At 41.7% G+C, this 22,403-nt stretch overlaps 1 protein-coding gene across 3 annotated transcripts in view; it reads right to left on the bottom strand.

The window, feature by feature from the left end:
* The window catches only part of IL1RAP (interleukin 1 receptor accessory protein), a 379,294-nt gene that overhangs the window by 30,268 nt on the left and 326,623 nt on the right, over positions 1-22,403 (bottom strand). For all 3 annotated transcript variants that reach the window (XM_077290301.1, XM_077290303.1, XM_077290302.1), the window contains exons 6-8: positions 18,347-18,418; positions 11,278-11,407; positions 9,560-9,714 (exon numbers count right to left, since the gene is read on the bottom strand). In XM_077290301.1, the coding sequence (XP_077146416.1) occupies positions 9,560-9,714; positions 11,278-11,407; positions 18,347-18,418 (357 nt within the window). The remainder of the gene's footprint in view (positions 1-9,559; positions 9,715-11,277; positions 11,408-18,346; positions 18,419-22,403) is intronic.

The raw sequence follows: 22,403 nt of genomic DNA, 5'->3' as shown, positions 1-22,403 counted from the left end.
ATTTTCTGTGCCAGAGGGGGAAAGCCGACGGCCAGGCGCCAATATTTGTAGCCTGCTATGAATATCAGCCCACAGCTGTCTGCGTAGCCTTTACTGGCTATTAAAATAGGGGGACCCCCCAAAAATAATGACGTGGGGTCCCCCTATATTTTATAGCCAGAAAGGCTACGCAGACAGCTGCGGGCTGATATTCATAGCCTAGAGAGGGGCCATGGATATTGGTCCCCCCCAGCTACAAATACCAGTCCACAGCCGCCCCGGAAATGGCGCATCTGTAAGATGCGCCAATTCCGGCACTTAGCCCCTCTCTTCCCACTCCCGTGTAGCGGTGGGATATGGGGTAATAAGGGGTTAATGTCACCTTGCTATTGTAAGGTGACATTAAGCCGGGTTAATAACGGAGAGGCGTCAATAAGACGCCTATCCATTAGTAATCCAATACTAATAAAGGGTTAATAAAACACGCACACATTAGGAAAAAAGTATTTTAATATTCTTCATTTCACCATACTTACCATACTTCAGCGCCTGCAAAAAACGTAAAATAATAAACCGTATACTACCTGTCCGCCGTAGTCCAATTAATAACGAGTGTCCCACGGCGATCTCCCCTATAGAACAGTGACATCGGGTGATGTCACTGCTCTATAGGACCCTCAGTGACACACTGACAGGAGACAATGGCTCCTGCAGTGCATCACTGAGAGGTTACCTTAGGACAAATCTCACTTTATGGCAATTGCTGCCTGTGAAAATTTCTCAACAGCAATGGCATAAAGTGAGACTAGGGACTATTTTCTCACAGGGGCGTAGGAATACATTGTGAGGAATACATTGTGGAAGGATACCTTCCTCCCATCATTGTATTCCTGGAGCCCCTAGAGAGCAGTCGCATCAGCAGATGCTCCTGCTCTCCATGGGAGATCATCGTGGGACACTCATTTAATTGGATTTCTGCGGATCAGGGAGTATATTGGTTGTTTATTATTTTAATATTTTTTACAGATGACAATGGCTTCGGGGAACAAAGTGACAAGTGATGGTGAGTATGTACTCTGTGTTATGTACTGTATGTCTGTATGTATGTACTGTATGTAGTATGTATGTACTGTATGTATGTTGTATGTATGTACGTACTGTATGTGGCATGTTTCATGTCGCATGTCACATGTTGCATGTCATCGCATGGTGCATGTCGCATGTCGTCACATGGTGCATGTCGTCGCATGGTGCATGTCGTCGCATGGTGCATGTCGTCGCATGGTGCATGTCATATGTTGCATGTCGCATGCTGTCGCATGGTACATGTCGCATGCCGTCGCATATTGCATGTCGTCGCATGGCACATGGTTCATGTCGCATGTCGTCGCATGGTGCATGTTGTCACATGGTGCATGTTGTCACATGGTGCATGTCGTCGCATGGTGCATGTCGTCGCATGGTGCATGTCGTCGCATGGTGCATGTCGTCGCATGGTGCATGTCGTCACATGGTGCATGTCGTCGCATGGTGCATGTCGCATGTCGTCGCATGGTGCATGTCGCATGTCGTCGCATGGTGCATGTCGTCGCATGGTGCATGTTGTCACATGGTGCATGTCGTCGCATGGTGCATGTCATATGTTGCATGTTGCATGTTGTCGCATGGTACATGTCACATGGTACATGTCGCATGTAGTCGCATGTCGTCGCATGGTGCATGTCGTCGCATGGTGCAAGTTGTCGCATGGTGCATGTCGTTGCATGGTGCATGTCGCATGTCATCGCATGGTGTATGTCGTCACATCGTGCATGTCGTCACATGTCATCGCATGGTGCAGGTCGTCACATGATGCATGTCACATGGTGCATGTCGCCGCATGGTGCATGTCGTCGCATGGTATTGCATGTCGTATGTTGTCACATGTCGCATGTTTTCACATGTCGCATGTTGTTACATATCACATGGTGTGTGTTGTATGTATGTACTGTACATTTCTTTTTTTTTTACATTCAACACATTAGCCGGATGATGGGACTACTACTGTCCCATCATTGGCTAATTTGTCACTCACTGTCACTGTAGCAGGCATAGCCCGATGGGACTTGTAGTCTTATCGGACAATGCCTGCACACAGAGAGAGAGACACACACATACCCCAAAGACCACCCCCCCAGCAGACCCAGCACATACCGGCGCCGGACCCCACATACCGGCACCGGCACGCAGAGCACCGGCACGCACATACCGGCGCCGGCACACAGAGCCCCTGCACCGGCACGCATATACCGGCACGCAGAGCCCCGGCACCGGCACGCACATACCGGCGCCGGCACACAGAGCACCCGCACCGGCACACACATACCGGCGCCGGCACACAGAGCCCCCGCACCGGCATGCAGACACCGGCGCCGGCACGCAGACACCGCGCCAAGACAATCATCCCTGCCTAGCCCCGCCCGCCCCCAGCACAGCCCCGCAGGCAGCCCCCAGCCCCTGGCCTGCTGCTGACGTCACGTCAATTTCCAGAGTCTGGAAATTGACGTGACGTCAGCGGAAATAAGCGGTGGCTGCAGCCTGGGGATCACGTGACCCAGACTCAGCCGCCGCCACAGCGCCGCTCACAGGCAAAAACGGCAACAGAAGGTATTTACACAATTCATTAGGGGCCCCGGGGGGATACTTTGGGGGGTTAACTGAAAGTAGTGGACAACCCCTTTAACTAAATTCCTGAGTGACCAATTGCCTCCAGAAGTCACGTCATTCATAAATTGAGTCCACATGTGTGCGCAATTTATTCACGGTATAACTGAAGCTGTTCTGTGAAGGCTTCAGAAGTGTGTCTAAGAACTTTAGGGATCTAACAGCATCCTAAAAACGAAGAAATATACCAGACAGGTCACAGATAAAGTTGTGGAGTGGAGTAAAGCCGTGTTAGGATATTTTTTTTATACCCTAAGCTCTCAAAGTCTCACGGAGCGCAGTTCAATCCATCATACTTAAATGGAAGTAGTATGACACAACTGCAAACCTACCAACACATGGCTGTCCACCTAAACTTACATCCCAAACTAGTAGAACACTAATTAGAGAAGCAGCTAAAAGGCCAATGGTCACTTTGGAGGAGCTACAGAGGTCAACAGGTCAGGTGGAAGAATCTGTCCACAGGACAACTCTTAGTAGTATGTTCCACAAATCTGGGCTTTAATGAAGAGTGACAAAAAGAAAGCCATTTTTTTAAAGCAAACCATAAGAAGTCTGGTTTGCAGTTGGCAAAAAGCCATGACTGGGACACATCTAGCATGTGGAAGAAGGTGCTTTGGTCAGATGAGACCAAAGTAGAACTTTTTGGTCTAAGTGCAAAACACTATGTGTGGTGGAAAACAGACACTGCATATCACTCTGAAAACACCATCCCCGTTGTCAAACATGATGGTGACAGCATCATGCTGTGGTGATGCTAATCTTCAGCAGGGACAGAAAAGCTGGTAACTGTTGATGGTAAGATAGATGGAATTAAATACAGGGCAGCACGGTGGCTCAGTGGATAGCACTGCAGCCTTGCAGCGCAGGGGTCCTGGGTTCAAATCCCACCAAGGACATCTGCAAGGAGTTTGTATGTTTCTCCCCGTGTTTGCGTGGGTTTCCTCCGGTTACTCTGGTATCCTCCCACACTCCAAAGACATACTGATAGGGATCTAAGATTGTGAGCCCCATTGGGGACAGCGATGATAATGTGTGCAAACTGTAAAGCACTGCGGAATATGTTAGCGCTATATAAAAATAAAGATTATTATTATTATTATTTATTATCATAGAGGCAAACCTGTTAGAGGCAGGAAAAGACATGAAACTGGGTCAAAAGTTCATCTTCCGGCAAAACAACGACCCTAAACATACTGCCAAAGCTACAATGGAATGGTTTAAAGCAAATAACATTCACATGTGTGAATATCCAAGTTAAAGTCTAGACCTAAATCCCATTGCGAATCTGTGCCAAGATATGAACATTTTTGTTCACAGACACTCTCCATCCAATCTCACTGAGCTAGAGCTAGTTTCCAAAGAAGAATGGGCAAAAATTCCAGCCTCTAAATGTGCAAAACTAGTAGAGACATACCCCAAAAGATATGCAGCAGTAATTGCAGAAAAAGGTAGATCTACAAAGTATTGACTGGGGCTGAATACAAATGCACGTCATATTTTCTAGATTTATATTTTTAAAACATTTAGAAAACCATGTATAATTTCTCTTCTAGTTCACAAATACTTGCTACTTTGTGTTGGTATATCATAGAAATCCAAATAAAATACATATAGGGCTGGTGTGTATAACATTAAAAAAAGGTGGAAATGTCCACGGGGTATGAATACTTTTCAAGGCACTGTAAATAAATAAATATATATATATATATATATATATATATATATATATATATATACACACACACACACACACTGTGTGCAGAATTATTAGGCAAGTTGTATTTTAGAGGATTATTTTTATTGTTGATCAACAGCTATGTTCTCAATCAACCCAAAAGACTCGAATATCAAAGCATAATATTTTTGGAAGCTGGAGTGGGGTTTTTTAGATTTTGCTATCTTAGGAGGATACCTGTTTGTGCAGGTAACTATTACTGTGCAGAATTATTAGGCAACTTAATAAAAACCAAATATATTCCCATCTCACTTGTTTATTTTCACCAGGTAAACCAATATCACTGCACAACATTTAGAAATAAATATTTCTGACATGCAAAAACAAAACCCCAAAAAATTAGTGACCAATATAGACACCTTCCTTTATGATGACACTCAACAGCCTTCCATCCATAGATTCTGTCAGTTGCTTGATCTGTTTACGATCAACATTGCATGCAGCAGCCACCACAGCCTCCCAGACACTGTTCCGAGAGGTGTACTGTTTTCCCTCCCTGTAGATCTCACATATTATGAGGGACCACAGTTTCTCTATGGGGTTCAGATCAGGTGAACAAGGGGGCCATGTCATTATTTTTTCTTCTTTGAGACCTATACTGGCCAGCCACGCTGTGGAGTAGTTGGATGCATGTGATGGAGCATTATCCTGCATGAAAATAATGTTTTTCTTGAACAATACCGACTTCTTCCTGTACCACTGCTTGAAGAAGTTGTCTTCCAGAAACTGGCAGTAGGTCTGGGAGTTGAGCTTCACTCCATCCTCAACCCGAAAAGGTCCCACAAGTTCATCTTTGATGATACCAGCCCATACCAGTACCCCACCTCCACCTTTATGGCGTCTGAGTCGGAGTGGAGCTCTCTGCCCTTTACTGATCCAGCCTCTGGCCCATCCATCTGGCCCATCCATCTGGCCCATCAAGAGTCACTCTAATTTCATAAGTCTATAAAACCTTTGAAAAATCAGTTTTAATTTATTTTTTGGCCCAGTCTTGACATTTTATCTTATGTTTCTTGTTCAAAGGTGGTCGTTTTTCAGCCTTGTGCTTTTTGTTACTCCAGTAACGTTGCAGCTCTGAAATATGGCAAAACTGGTGGCAAATGGCATCTTGGCAGCTTCACGCTTGATTTTCCTCATTTCATGGGCAGTTATTTTGCGCCTTTTTTGCCCAACACGCTTCTTGAGACCCTGTTGGCTATTTGCCATGAAATGCTTGATTGTTCGGTGAACACGCTTCAAAAGTTTGGCAATTTCAAGACTGCTGCATCCCTTTGCAAGACATCTCACAATTTTGGACTTTTCAGAGCCCGTCAAATCTCTCTTCTGACCCATTTTGCCAAAGGAAAGGAAGTTGCCTAATAATTAAGCACACCTTATATAGGGTTTTGATGTCATTAGACAACACCCCTCCTCATTACAGATATGCACATCACCTGATTTACTTAGTTGGTAGTTGGCTCTCAAGCCCAAACAGCTTGGAGTAGGACAACATGTATAAAAAGAGTCATGTGATCAAAATACAACTTGTCTAATAATTCTGCGCACAGTGTATATACATTATATATATATATATATATATATATATATATATATATATATATATATATATATTCAGATAAAAGAGGCTGCACTCCGGTATCTTCAAAAATACAACAGGGACTTTAATAGCCATGGTGGCGTGGCGACGTTTTGGCTACAACAAGCCTTTTTTCAAGCCTTGCTGAGAGGCCCTGCACCCATAGTACTTTTATATGTGTACCTCACAGGTACATACCAGTCTTTGTATATAATATCAAAAAGGAGTTGAGGCAGCACACCAACCTGTAGTAATAAAGTGCTCTTTAATAGCCCATGCGGCGACAATTCGGTCCCAAGTGTGGCCCTTGAGGTTTCAGAAAGGTCCACACTTGGGACCGAGACGTTGACGCATGGGCTATTAAAGAGCACTTTATTACTACAGTCTGGTGTGCTGCCTCAACTCCTTTTTGCTCTGGCAAAAATTAAGAGACCACCGCAGTTTTATAAAAATCAGCTTCTCTTCATGTCTGACAGCCATTCCATTCTGGTGTCAGTTAAATTCCAACCAAAGTACACCTCATTCTACTTAATGTGCTTCTGATTAGGTGATCACCTGAACCAAATCTTATTTAACGAAGGAAAGTATAAAAAAAACACTGCTGTGGTGTTCACAATCCTCTCGCAATAGGACAAGCTGGATGGCAAAACAAGTGCTAGTAATATCCCAAAAGTAAGAAGAATGGAAAAAATTACTTTTAAACTTGACAAAGGAATTGAAAAGAAAAGTCTTGAGTGAGGACAAGAAGGGCTCAGTTCTGGTTTTACCAGCAGAGGGACACAGTGAGTCATGTTGCCTCCATCCTTATAATTTCTAAGACGGCAGTCCATTACAACAAGGTCAAGCAGCAGACATTGGGGACAACGAAGCTAAAAACTGGCAGGGGGCAAAAAATACTCTCCACTGACCGGGATGACCGTCATCTTATTTGAATGTCACTCAGCAACCGCAGGATGACATCAAGTGACCTACAAAGGGAATGGCAAATGGCAGCTGGGGTGAAGTGCACGGCAAGAATAGTTCGTAACAGGCTCCTAGAGGCAGGACTCAAGTCATGTAAAGCTAGAAAAAAGCCTTTCATCAATGAGACGGAAAGGAGAGCCAGGCTGAAATTTGCCAAAGACCATAAGGATTGGACCATAGATGACTAGAGTAAGGTAATCTTCTCTGATGAGTCTAATTTTCAGCTTTGCCCAACACCTGGTCGTCTAATGGTTAGACGGAGACCTGGAGAGGCATACAAGCCAAAGTGTCTTGCACGCACTGTGAAATTTAGTGGTAGATCGGTGATGATCTGGGGATGCTTCAGCAAGGCTGGAATTGGGCAGGTTGTTCTTTGCGAAGGACGTGTGAATCAAGCAGCATACAAGGTTATCCTGGAAAAACAGTTGATTCCTTCTGCTCAGGCAATGTTGCCCAACTCTGAGGACTGGTTTTTCCAGCAAGACAATGCGCGATGCCACCCAGCTAGGTCAATCAAGGCGTGGATGAAGGACCACAACATCAAATCTCTGTCATAGCCAGCCCAATCTCCAGACCTGAACCTCATTGAAAACCTCTGGAATGTAATCAAGAGGAAGATGGATAGTCACAAGCCATCAAAGAAAGAAGAACTGCTTACATTTTTGTACCAGGAGTGGCATAAGGTCACCCAAAAGCAGTGTGAAAGACTGCTGGAAAGCATGCTAAAACGCATGAAAGCTGTGATTAAAAATCATGGTTATTCCACAAAATATTGATTTCTGAACTCTTCCTGAGTTAAAACATTAATATTGTTTGTAAATGTTATGAACTAAGGCTGGTTTCACACTTGCGTTTTGATTTGCAGCGTTTTTAAAAAAAACGCATGTGGTGAAAAAATGCATGTAAACGAGGTAAAATGCTGCGTTTTTTTGACGCATGCGTCTTTGCATTGGGTAAAAAAAACCGTGGCGTTTTGACGCGTTTACATGCGTTTTTTCATGCATTTGCATTTTTGAAACGTATGCTGAGAAGTGTGTAACAGCTGCCAATCATCAAAATCAACTAGAAAACCCACTATAAATAGAAATAGCTAGGGTTAGGGTTAGGATCCCTAGGGTTAGTGTTAGGGGTAGGGTTTGGATCCCTAGGGTTAGGGGTAGCTTTTTATTAGAAGAATGTCCTGGTCACCAGGTCACTGATAAGCCAACCCCCACCATCAAGGTGATAAAGGGATCCAAACCCTAACCCTAACCCTACCCCTAACCCTGACAAGCCACCCCCCACCATCAAGGTGATAAAGGGATCCAAACCCTAACCCTAACACTATGACAGTCAATACTCTACGAGTTTATATTTTTAGTACTCTATAGCAATACAGTATATCTTGGGGTGTCCACACTGAACAAAGCTTTTTATTAGAAGAATGTCCTGGTCACCAGGTCAACATAATAGCCAATTCCTATGGATCCCTAGGGTTAGGGTTAGGGGTAGGGTTAGGATCCCTTTATCACCTTGATGGTGGGGGGTGGCTTGTCAGGGTTAGGGGTAGGGTTTGGATCCCTTCATCACCTTGATGATGGGGGGTGGCTTGTTAGGGTTAGGGTTTGGATCCCTTTATCACCTTGATGGTGGGGGGTGGCTTGTCAGGGTTAGGATCCCTTTATCACCTTGATGGTGGGGGGTGGCTTGTCAGGGTTAGGGTTAGGATCCCTTTATCACCTTGATGGTGGGGGTGGCTTGTCAGTGTGTATTCTTGTTTTTTTCTATAAAAACGCATGCGTTTTTAACGCAAGCAAACGCATGTGCTTAAAAACGCAAAAAAACGCCTCTAGAAATTACTACATGTTGCATTTCTGCAAATGGACGCATGCAGCAAAAAAACGCATGCGTTGTTAAACGCGGCAAAACAACGCATGCGTTTTTAATGTTAAACATAGGAAAAAAAACGCATGCGTTTTTTTTAATAAAACGCTGCAGATCAAAACGCAAGTGTGAAACCAGCCTCACTGGATATATATATATATATATATATATATATATATATATATATATATATATATATATATACATACACAGTACAGACCAAAAGTTTGGACACACCTTCTCATTTAAAGATTTTTCAGTATTTTCATGACTATGAAAATTGTACATTCACACTGAAGGCATCAAAACTAATAATTAACACATGTGGAATTATATACTTAACAAAAGTGTGAAACAACTGAAAATATGTCTTATATTCTAGGTTCTTCAAAGTACCCACCTTTTGCTTTGATGACTGCTTTGCACACTCTTTGCATTCTCTTGATGAGCTTCAAGAGGTAGTCATCTCATTTCAAGAGTTTACACGTGCTAAATGTACGATTAAACTAGTTGGTTTACACAATCCAAATTTACCAAAAAGAAAAAAATAGGTTCGCTGGCATCCATATAAAAAAATCCAGATCAGTTTGACTAGAGTTCCAAGAACCCCCTCCGTATTGGAGTGCACAGAGACCTGTCTCAAGTACAACCTGAAGTGTATTTTTCTAGACATGGCCATTAAGGCATACTATAGAAATGATAGCAATAATAATACATATAGTTTTATACTTCAATACCTTTCTCTTTAACAAGAGCTTGTCTGGAAACTACCCCCAAGGTGTTTTTTGCAGTGCAGGTATAGTTGTGCTTGAGTTCATCTGGTGTAATGTTTTTGATCCGTAATTCCTTTTTTACGGTCTGGGCTCCAGGAAGGGTCGTATCTGCTGTAACGCTAAAGAAAATGAGAAAACCCTGCATCATTTCTTTTCCTAACTAATAATGGTGCAGACAGGAGGAAAATTCATTCTTACATGCTCGTGTGGCAACAAGTTCACTCCAAGGTTATTTGCAAAACAAGACAGTAAACCGATAAAAGGTCTTGTTGCCTGCAAAATATTTTATTTTGCATCAACCAAGCTCTTAGAATTTATGAGATATCTTGGTAAAGTCTTAAATTAGATAAATTATATACACCCCTGGATTTCTGGCTAACAACATTGAATCATAAAAGATTTAATAAGGCTTTTGCAGAAATTGGATCTCCCATACTAAATCTGGCATAAGTGTTACTTCAATCGTAAAACAAAGTCTGTATGTAATATGTGTGGAAACATTATATTCTGATGTCAGAACCTGCCGATTACATGGAGATGACTATTGCTCTTCACGCACCATTTCTTGCAGAAGTAGTTTGTACCAAATCACTTTGGCAAGAAATTTCTGCTCCTGTGCCGCCCACTTATTAATAGACACAGAGTGATCCTCCGCTATTCAAAAAGAGGTTCTTCAGCAGCAGAATACAACAGAATAACACACGCTGCACACCTTACTTTTCAAATAGATGAGACCTTTCTTGTTATGTAATAGAGGCTAAAAACTTCTACTTATTCTCCAAAAATAGGTTCTGCTGCCATCAAAGAATAATATACCATTTACTCTACGTTTTTGTAGTTCTGCGACCTGCAGCCTTGTGTTCCTGTTGTAGTTACAGCACTTCTTGGTGATTTTCTATTCCTGTATTATACAGCAGGGGGTCCATTATCTATACAGAACAGCTGAATAGTTGTTCCTTTTACAACGTATTTCTCTCTAAGAAATTATTTTCCTACAGAAATTTCTAGCAAGATGTCAAAGTGAATGACAGCGCTGACAGTCACCTTAAATAGCAATTATTTGGTTGGTAACTGTGGAGATGAGGCACTTGCTACTAATTTTTAGTGAAAATGCAGCAGAGCATGAAAGAAGAGGACTCACCCAGAGCATTTGTCCAAGGTTACACTTATGAAGTATGTGCATCAACAATAAAAACCCATTAACAATACCATATAAAGGCTCTATGTGCAGAAACATGTATTTATCATTTTAATGACTGTATTTCAATAATTGTAATTGAGAAATATAATTTAGATTATTACAAATCTAGTCATTAGAGCTGAGCAAATATATTCACAGATACTAGTACAGCACCCACGCAGGTACTATGGTCTTGTGAATTTCTTCAGCCAGCACCCTGGCTTGGCACCTCTGGCGTGTACACGACCATCGTTGACATTGTATTTTCACCTGCGGCCTATTCACCAGGCCTCAGGCGACATTGTGATGTGCGTCATGCATCCACACCATGGGGGGGGGGACTTGTAAATGCCAGAATTGTGGCCCTTCACAGCTCAGCTGGAATGGGTGATGTTCAGATCAGATACTTATAAAATATTTCAAGTTGCAAAACAGCTAGTTTTTATATGCTTATCTAAACTTAGCCATAAATGAACTTGTCTCCCAAGAAAATCAGTCTTACCTTACATTGACATATATTCTGGGGTCAGTAAAGTCTCCTTCACTCTTCCCATTTATTGTCCACCCAATATCATTGAATGAATTATTTACATAGGAAAAATAAACTTCACATGAAATGTGCAATTCTCCTCCTGAAAAAAACAAAAACAAAGCACTGTAATCATTGCCAGTTTTACTGTACACCATACATGCAGAAAAAGGTCAACCAGGTCCAAACAGACATTTCAGATCTGACCTCCACACTGCCTGACCAGCACCAGGGCAGGGCTGCTGTATGTGTGTACAGCAGCCTAGATCAGTGGGATAAAGTGGGATTAATGTGGTCTTGCTTCCAACACATTTAGGAGGCCGTAATGGCACAGCAAATATAAAAATCGTAGAGTAGAACTGCCTCATTATGAGAATGCATTGGCGTGGTGGGGTGGCTCAAAGAATTGATCAATTGGTTGCTAAATGTCTCATTTTGATATACAGTTAGAAATTAATATGTGCATGTGCACTTTTGTATTGCGTTCTGACCACAAGCAGCGCTGGCTTCTGCCCTTTTATTTTGATATTGGTTTGTGGCTGACCACCACTGTTGCTGTGCATGCTGGGTCATGAACGCCATTCTTTCTGTTTTCATTGTGATTGATCTAGGCTGCTGTACACACATACAGCAGCCCTGCCCTGCCCTGCCCCAGGCTCTGTTTGATTTGTGCACCTGTGCCTGTCTCACTCTTTATCTGTGGTGCTGGTCAGGCAGTGTGGAGGTCAGATCTGAAATGTCTATGTTTGGACCTGGTCGACCTTTTTCTGCGCATACCCTTTTTGGTGCCATGGGAGTGATTCTGAAATGCTACAGGTACAGTTTGCATTCAATATGGTCCCACTTTTAATACATTTAGGAGGCCATAATGGCACAACGAATATAAAAAACGTAAAGTGGGATTAATGTGGTCTTGCTTCCAACACATTTAGGAGGCCGTAATGGCCAGGCGAATATAAAAATCGTAGAATAGGACTGCCCCATTATGAGAATCCCTTGACGTGGCGGGGTGGCTCAAAGAATTGATCAATTGTTTGCTAAATGTCTCATTTAGATATACAGTTAGAAATTAATATGTGCATGTGCACTTTTGTATTGCGTTCTGACCACAAGCAGCGCTGGCTTCTCCCCTTTTATTTTGATATTAGTCATCTGAGCATGCCCATGAGACGACCGCTCATTGGTGGTCGGAGGTCACATGCTCAGGTTCTCAAGCAGCTCGGATTGGGCCATCAGCAAGGTCCCGGAAGGCTGCGGCTATAAAAAGATCGCACAGCTGTGGGCTAGTTTATCCTATAATCGTGGTATGTGTGTGTGCAAGCGTGTATGTCTCAGGTGAAAGCTCCTAATGATCTCCTTCCCTCTGGTTGTGTATGTGAATTGGGTGATAGGAGTCAGACAGCGCCTACTAGTGGCATTGCCTGTACCTGTAATAAATATAGGGGATAACTCAGGAGACTCTTTGCGTGGAACAAGACAACTACAGGACACCATTTTATAAGTGGTAAAGTCTATATTATCACACGGTGATTCAAACAGGTGCAGAGAGAAACTCAAGTCCACAACACTTGGTGCAAATAATAAACGCAGCTTAGCAGTCTATAGGAAACTTCAGAGGAAAATGCAATCAAGCAGAAAGTCTATGAAGCACAGTTATTCTTGAGGATACTTGACACGAATAAATCCTTGTCTTAGTCCAGGCACAGATAGATATGCTTATTAGGCAGTTCAAATCATATCTTAGCTCAACCAGGGAGGCTTGGTTAATAGTCTCAGGTTATTGCAAAGCAGAAACAGCTTACATGTCCAGCAAATGCAGATGGAAGTAAACACGAACAGCAGATGAAGGAGGATTACTGGAAACTTGTGTATGCAGCAGGAACTCAGAGCTGAGTAGCAGGATCACCACACAGGTTCAGAGGAGCAGGTGTATAGCCAGGGAGTAATCAGAGGTCAGGAGCTGGATGCAAGGCAGAATACTCTAGCACAGACTGAAGGCTGGGGCGGAGTTTTATAGCAGGAAGACACAGTGCACATGAGACCAAAGACGCCATCTTGGAAAAGGGCAGTAATGCACAAAAAGGTAAAAAAAATGTTCAGAGTCCTGACAGTACCCCACTGTGCACTCAGTCCGCACTCCACAGTAGTTAGCGTCAGTTTGGCGTTCGCCTGTGCAACGCCACATGCACTCTCTGCGCTAAATCCGCAAGTTAGCATGAGTTAGTGGCGATCGCCAGTGCGGCACCGCGCGCACTCCGTGCGTTAAATATTATTAGCGTTCCTGTGAAGTAACGGCTCACTGAAGTACACACCGGGTGACATTTAACCCGTGTGTTCGGTATTGTATGGCCATTTAGTGTCTGCCATTACCAATCAGCAGTTTACATCTCTGCACGGTGGACCCTGGGCTGCGAACGCACCTTATTACTACCTTTATATTTATTTGGTGCATTCCGCCAGCCCCAACAGTCAGTACTCATGCTCCTCAGATCCAGCACAGGCTCTCCACTGCTGCTAGGTTTCAATCTATTGACTGCAGCGCTGACAACATGACTACAGCGCATGCAACCACTGCAGCCAATCACTAAGCTCAGCAGCTCTGCTCATATAGATGGCATTACAGCCAGTAGTCAATACACAGAGACAGGAACAGCAGTTAAGAACCACTGTTGGATCTGAGGAGGGCAAGTAATATCTGATTTTATTATTTAATTATTTTAACAGAAAATTGGTCAATAGCTGAATAAAGATCCAGATAATTCTATGGGACTGTACCAATTGCCAAAAAGGCAAAAAAAAAATATTGAAGAAGTAGCATCTAAGCATCACAGTTGAATAGAGCGGTACTTTAGTCCTCTATACAGTGAGTAGACGGGAGCATCTCCATGCAATGGATATGCCAGAGGGAACTGTAGTCTCATGGGATTAGCGATGGTCTCTGAAATCAAAACCCCACCAATCAATGTTAAGGAATAAGCTAGTGAGATGTCAAAACATTATTAGATGGAAATATCTCTGCGCAAAGCCACTGCTGTGTCTGACAAAGCTGTGGTAAGTAGCAGGAAATTTCATGCGTGCAAGAATATCTGTTATGCAAGATGAAGTGGGAGGAGGCAGTCAACGCAATTAGCAGTACAGGGTCAGAAAGGATTTTCTTAAAAGAATGCTAGGGTAGAATCCTGGCAAACATATGGACTCTAAGGCTGTAGTCACACTTAACGTATGAAAAATCGGTCCGAGTCTCCCTGCCGAGAGAGCGCACAAGTTTTCTCCATATGGTCATCCGTGTGTAATGCGTTTGCAATGGGATGATAATGCGATTTTCTCGCATCTATGTATCCATATGGCATCCGTATAACATCCGTATGACATATGTATGGCTTTACATTTCTCACTGCTTTTCTCCATTGAATTTAATGGCTCAATGGGCTGAAATTAGGAAAACGTGTGCGTATTTGTCGCAAGCTAGACGGATGGTCTTTGTGGTGTCCGAGTTTTTCATGCACCCATAGACTTGCATTGGTGAGTCTCAGATGTTGTAGGCATACAAGCGCAGCATGCTGCGATTTTACACGCACGTCGAATACGCCTGAGTAAAAATACGGTGATGTGAGCTGTCCCATATAACACTGGTCTGAGTGCTGTGCGATGTTTTCTCGCATAGCACTCGCCCGTATTCTACAGTAGTGTGACTCCGGCCTAACTCTAAAAGTGTCCGGTCACGAGATAGCTGTTGACAAACTTTTATCTCCCTCAAACATCAATGTTCAGGTCTGCCAAGTACTCCTGTGTTCTATATGGTCTTTTCAGTATGGGCAGGGAGAACGTAAGCCTCTGCCTGACACCTTTATTATGTCTAGACACCTCAAGAACAGAAGGATAGGGTATTGAAAGAACATGCTCAGAGGGTTAGGATGAATGCTATGAACAATGTATCTAAGGGCAGCCTGTGCTCATTAAACAGGATTTTCTAGAAATTATGACATTCCAGTAGAATATGTCATAAATTTATAACTGGTGGAAACTTAATCCACTCCATTATTATTATTATTTATTTATATAGCACCCCTTTACTTATAGATGATAAATGAGGGAGGTATACGGAGGTATACATTTATAAATATTTTACCTGGTTTATTAACAGTTTATTGATTCAGGAGAGGAGGTACACAACATTTCTCTGGGCAAACACAGTTCTAGGATATATTACATATCATGTTCTAGGACATATTATATCACGTGAAGTAATTATTCCCCACTACTCCTCCTTGGTCAGGCCTCATCTGGAATACCGTGTCCAGTTCTGAGCACATTTTAAAAAATACATTGAAAAACTGGAGCAACTATCAGCATGATGAGCGGACTGCAAAGTATGTCCTACGTGGAGCGGTTAAAGAATATGGGAATGTTTAGCTTGCAAAAAAGAAGGCTAAGAGGAGACTTAATAGCTGTCGACAAATATCTCAAAGGATGTCTCAATGTAGAGGGAACATCATTATTCTCATTTGCACATGGGAACATGTGAAGCAATGAAATGAATCTGAAAGGGAGAAGATACAGATTACATTTTAGAAAAAAACATTTTGATAGTGAGGGTGATCAATGAGTGGAACAGGCTCCAAAGAGAGACAGGGAGTTCTCCTTCAATGACAGTCTGTACAGACATCTGTCTGAGATGGTTTATTGAATCATTCACTGCACTGAACAGGGGGTTGAACTTAATGACCCTTGAGGTCCCTTCCAACTCATTCTATGATTCTATATGGGCAAATAGGAATCAGATCTTCATTTCTGCCTAACAGCATATGAATGAGTAGATTCTAGGGTATCTACTCCTTATTAAGCTTTTAACGTAAAATTAAGATTGTATTTCTTCTCTACATGTTAATAAGCAGGCTACGCAAGAACAGAATTACTAGCAAACAGACAATGAAAATTATACTTGGTATTCCAATTAAAAATAAATTAAGAAATAACTACAAATTATACAGAAATGTTATCCCTTGAGATAAATTACTGCAATAAATTTCCCATTAGAATGTATTTGTCACCATTTCTTGCAGCATGTCTGACCCTTTACCTGCTGTCTTCAGCTTTGGTCATGGCTATCGTAAGACAAAGTTACATCAACAACTTTACTACATAGGAGACATAGGATACAAATGACTGATTTTACAATAAATCATAAAAAGCTATTCACAGAATTAATCTGTTCATCATTAATCATGTTATCCTCATGCCAATCTTTATCATACTATGATTTGGACTGAACGATCAATGTGTATTTCAAGACTCTAGTGTGAGAAAGTATTTCCCAGTTTACAGATGTCTTATCATTTCACATTTATCATACTTAAAAATTTATGATTTTTATACAAAATGTAATATTAGATAAAGAAAACAGCGGAATGTTTTTTTTTTTTTTTTTTTATCCCACACACTTTTAAAGTAGTAACGACCCCCTTAAACTAAAACATTTTAAAAGAGAACCGTTATTTCTTTGCGGACAGCAGACAAAAACAACTGGAGACCATGTAGGCATCAATGTAAGAAAGAAAGGGGATTTGTAATGCGATCATTACTCTTTTCGCTATTTTATGTGAATGCAAACATTTTCCAGAGATGGAAAACCCCTTTGGCATAGCCATTTATCCTTTTTGTACATATTCTATAGGAATATGCTCCAAATACAAAGTGAAGCTTAGAGAGATGCTTCAAGTAGGTCACAACTTTAAGGGTTAAATGGTTTCAAAGCACTGTAATTAGACAGTCAACTTTAAGGCCCGATGTATCAAAGCTGTAACATCTCAATTCTGGTGTAAAAGCTTTGAAAAGTCACAAAATTTAGGCGCAACTCAGAGTTATGCCTACTTTTGTCTCTTGGCATTCTCATGCCAGTTTCTCCCAGCTCCAACAAAAAAGGTGGAGCTGCAGGGAAAGAAAGGCGTAGTGGCCATTGTTTATCAAGTTCATGACAAGCGATGGTGTTCGCTACACTACAGATATTAGTAGGATATGTGGCACGGTGCCACACGGAGGTGTACACCACTCGTCCAAAGCTCCTGATTCATGAAGAGGTCTACGCTTCTTCATGAATCAAGAGCATCTGACTCAAAACACAGCCCTCATCAAACCGGTGTGAACAATGACTGTGTTGAAGCATTGGACCCAAAGTCTTTAACCCCTTCATGACCTTGGGATTTTTCGTTTTTCCATGTTCGTTTTTCACTCCCCTCCGTCCCAGAGCCATAACTTTTTTATTTTTTCGTCAATTTGGCCATGTGAGGGCTTATTTTTTGCGGGACGAGTTGTACTTTTGAACGACATCATTGGTTTTACCATGTTGTGTACTAGAAAATGGGAAAAAAATTCCAAGTGCGGTGAAATTGCAAAAAAAGTGCAATCCCACACTTGTTTTTTGCTTGGCTTTTTTGCTAGGTTCACTAAATGCTAAAACTGACCTGCCATTATGATTCTTCAGGTCAGTACGAGTTCATAGACACCTAACATGACTAGGTTATTTTTCACCTAAGTGGTGAAAAAAAATTCCAAACTTTGCTAAAAAAAAAAAAAAAAAAGAATTGTGCCATTTTCCGATACTCGTAGCGTCTCCATTTTTCATGATCTGGGGTCGGTTGAGGGCTTATTTTTTGTGTGCCGAGCTGGCGTTTTTAATGATAGCATTTTGGTGCAGATACGTTTTTTTTTATCGCCCGTTATTGCATTTTAATGCAATGTCGCGGCGAACAAAAAAACGTAATTCTGGCGTTTCAAATATTTTTCTCGCTACGCTGTTTAGCGATCAGGTTAATGCTTTTTTTTATTGATAGATCGGGCGATTCTGAACGATTCTGCCCGCGCCTATTGCGGGCACATGTCAGCTGTTCAAAACAGCTGACATGTCCCGACTTTGATGCGGGCTCACCGCCGGAGCCCGCATCAAAGAGGGGCTTCTGACCTCGGACGTACTATCCCGTCCGAGGTCAGAAAGGGGTTAAAGTCAAAAATTGTATAAACCATTGTAATGGCATAGTTTACTCACCTGCTATAAATTCGAAGGTTTGTTTGTCATTTGGAGTTATCATTACAGGTGGTTTTGCATACATAAGTGAAGCTAAAACAACACAAAAATATCAAGTCATAAAAATTAAGAGTAAAAGATTTTTAGGACTTTCTTTAAAATTTTTAAAGTTATTTATGCAATTTGCAATTACAATATGCCCACATTTGTAATAAAAGTATGCTGCATTAAAGTAACAACAATTGTAGAAATAGAATTTGATAATATATGTAGCATAAAATATGATCTATACCACTTATACTACATACAATAATAAGAAACACATCTTAGTTTTGGCGGCTTTAAATCATGGAGTTTTGAACATGGTATGTTTTCAGAAGGGTCAAGTTTGTAATGGAGATAGAATTTATATTACAAAAATTAATTGTAGTGGGCACTGATGAGTGGTATTGGATCAAACTAACGGTGATGCTGATGGTGAAAGAACACAAAGCAAGTGGTAAACTTTTAAAAGCATCCTGAATAGGTCATGTGCACAATATGTACCATATAAGAATAAACAAGTTAGAAATAGAAAAAAAACAACTGTGGCTAAATCAAGCTGTAAGGGGCACAATAAATTACAAATAAGAAAAAGCTTAGCGTGCTAAAATAACAGTTTGGTGATGACACATTAAAAACTGTAGAGAATAATGAAATAGATATTAAATAAATAATTTGTGTAAAAAAATTAGAGGTAGAAAAGATTGAGAGAGGGACTCATTACCAAAGAACGAAAAATAATCCAAAAATATTCAACTGTGTAAACAGAGACTCTAAAAGGATAGTCAGTCCCTACAAAAGTAACCTGTCACTGGGATACCCTAAGTTCAGGGGTTAATCGGCCATGTTGGGAGCTCTGGGAGTCTGGGTGTCTCAGCTGAGCATGGTTAGCCACTCCTATCCCCTATATAATATGGGTAGTGGTACTGACTGAAACACATAGTCAGACCTTGCTTAGGCTGCATGGCTGGGAGGAGAGGAGTTTGGTGGTTATTTGAGAAGGAGTTTTGTGGATATATCGGTGACTGTGGCTTGGGTTTGTAAATGTGTTATATGTGAGTAAATATTTGCATGCCTGGTATTTTCAGTTACCCTTGTTCATGTTGCCTTGTTAGTCTGGTTGGTGTACTGCGATGCACAGCTGCTCCCTTCTTGCCTGGATGGGGGAAGAGTACAAACGGAGGGCAGATACAGGAGGTAAGGCAAAGTTCGCAGCCTCTGCATTTTCACCTTCAGAAGCAACCCAGGGAATTAAGCAAGCAAGGGCATCCCTAGCGTTAGGAACAGGGAAGGAGCCCGTGGTACCGTATCAATTGACAACTGAGTTGTGACCTGGGCCGCCATCAGGGCGTTACTGCACTTACTGCTTTATGGGGCTGGTGAGCAGCAGCACATAGAGGGGCCCACAGTACCGTGGCCCCGCTCTTGTGCTTCTGCTGATCGGGCCCCATTGTGCACTAAAATAATGTGCACTGCGGCGCACACATCGGCACTGGGGACTGGGAGCCTTTTTGGGGATGTGCACGGCCGTCTATCCTAGTCGGCTGTGCAGCTCCTGCTCGGCTGTAGCTAGAATGTATGGGTTAATTTCAGGTCCTGACTACAGCCCATACGTTCTAGCTATCTCGGTAGTGAATGTGCTAGAATGTATGGGCACCTTTCAGGTCCTGACTATAGCCCATACATTCTAGCTGCTTCACTGCTGAAAACACTAGACACCCCGGGAACGACTGAGGTAAGTATAAAAAAAGTTTTTTGTTTTTTTTTTAAATGGGTGAGGTGGGGAGAATGAGACTGCACAAGATGAAGTGTGTTTGAGGGGGTGCTGAACATGATGAAATGATAAGGGGATAGGGGGCTGCAAATGATGAAGTAACGGGGACTGCAGATAAAGTGACGGGGGGATAGAGGACTATAAATGATGAAATAATGTGGACTGCAAATGATGAAGTGGGGGTAATGCGAACTGCAAATGATGATGTGGGGGTGATGGAGACTGCAAATGATGATGTGGGGGTGATGGGGAATGCAAATGATGAAGTGAGGGTGATGTGGACTGCAAATGATGAATATAGGTGAAAAATATATATTTATTGGTTACAATGTGGCAAGCAATATTACATAGAAATACATAAAATCATAAAAGCAATGTGCATGTATGCAGGACCAAAGTATATAAGACATGGTGGGTGCATGTCTGTATTTAGTTGTGTAGTGTAGAAGGGAAAAAGTAGGAAATGTGCTCTGGAAGCGGGGCTCTAGGTAACTTATTTTATGCAGAGTCCTGGCTGAAAGAGCACTGACACTATATACAGAGATCCTGTATATAATGTCACTGGTGATCACTGTATTACCTGTACACTGACACTATATGCAGAGATCCTGTGTATAATGGCATCGGTAATCACTGTATTACCTGTACACAGACACTGCATACTAAGTACAGATCTCCTGTGTATAATGGCATTTATGGTGATAGTATTTTTTTTTTATTAATGATCAGTATTGTAGTATTCAGTCACAATGTGGTGGTAATATGTTGTTCGGCCTTCGTGTGGCAGTATTTGTTCCTTGCATGTGCTATTATTTGGTCACTATGTGGTGGTAATATGTGGTCTGGTCATGGCGTGTTGGTATTTGTTCCTTTTATGTGGTATTATTGGTCACCATGTGGTGGTAATATGTGGTCTGGACATGGTGCGGTGGTATTTGTCCCTTGTATGTGATATTGTTCGGCCACTGTGGTGGTAATATGTGGTCTGGACATGGTGTTGCGGGTTTGTTCCTTGTATGTGGTATTATAGGTCGCTATGTGGTGGTAATATGGTGTCTGGTCATGATGTGGTGGTATTTTTTCCTTCTACGTGGTATTATTGGTCATTTTAAAAATTGAAAAATAAATAAAAATATGCCTAAATTGTATTGCATATTTTAACAAATGTTTAATAGTTTAGAGTAGAGTAGGGCCCGGTGAAAAGAGTCTACCTTGTCATAGTGGCAGATTAAAAAAATATTTTGCCAAACTGGGAGATAGACCTGGGTTTTGAATTATCTATAGAAGACTGGAGATATTGCTGTGATACATTATCTAAAGGTAGTCATCAATCATCTCTGGTGGAGACCTCGTTAAAGGTTCTCCATAGGAGAGATCTTGTTCCATCTAAACTACATAGCATATATCCACATGTATCAGCTTTTCAGCTGTTTCGGAGGATGTAACCAACGAGGGATATGATGCATATATGGTGGACGTGTCCCATGGTATTAGACCTCTGGCAAAAAGTAACACTCCTAGTAGATCAGATGATTGGCAAAAGAATTTGTTTGGATCCAGCACTTTTCCTACTGGGGGCAAGACACCCCTTACCCCATAAGGGTATGCAAACACTAGTTAACTTTCTCTTTATGGTTACCAAAATTCATATAGCTGCAAAATGGAAATCACCCTCACTATCCATATCAGTGGTTAAGGAAAGAATTAATAATATTATGCTATCTGAACGTACTGAAGCAACCAGAGGTGATACCTCAGATCTCTTTTTCAAACTTTGGAGTCCTTGGATGGATTTGGAGCCAAATGTCCAATTGGATGGAGCATTACGCCTCTCTCCATAATTTTTCCTATAACATGGTACATTTAGATTGATATACTATTCAAGGATAAGTTATTGCTACTTTATATGCTGTGGAATTCTCGTTTGTCTCTTTCCCATTGTTCTATCCTTCCCCTGTCTTTGTCTGGTTCCCCCTTATGTTAATTGCACTATTATTATTATTGTTACAACTCACTGAAGTTCCCCTGCGAGGGAATAATATATCTTTCTTTTCCTTTTATGAAAACAATGTTTTAAGTTTTAACGGTTTAAATAAAACTTTATTACAATTAAAAAATCTTTTGGCAAAAACAAAAGCTGCTGGCTATGTATGTGATCTGGTAATGGGAACTGTTAATGTGTGACTGGTGAGAAGTGGAGTTTTTCCAAAAGAGAGTGGTGGGACTGTGGACAGTTCAAGGGGTGGAGGCAGGGCTTGGGTG

Source organism: Ranitomeya variabilis, chromosome 2 (genome assembly GCF_051348905.1).
Source record: "Ranitomeya variabilis isolate aRanVar5 chromosome 2, aRanVar5.hap1, whole genome shotgun sequence".
In the NCBI taxonomy this organism is placed as follows: domain Eukaryota; kingdom Metazoa; phylum Chordata; class Amphibia; order Anura; family Dendrobatidae; genus Ranitomeya; species Ranitomeya variabilis.
Note: the sequence above shows the minus strand (reverse complement) of the source record. Positions and strands in the feature narration are given on the sequence as shown.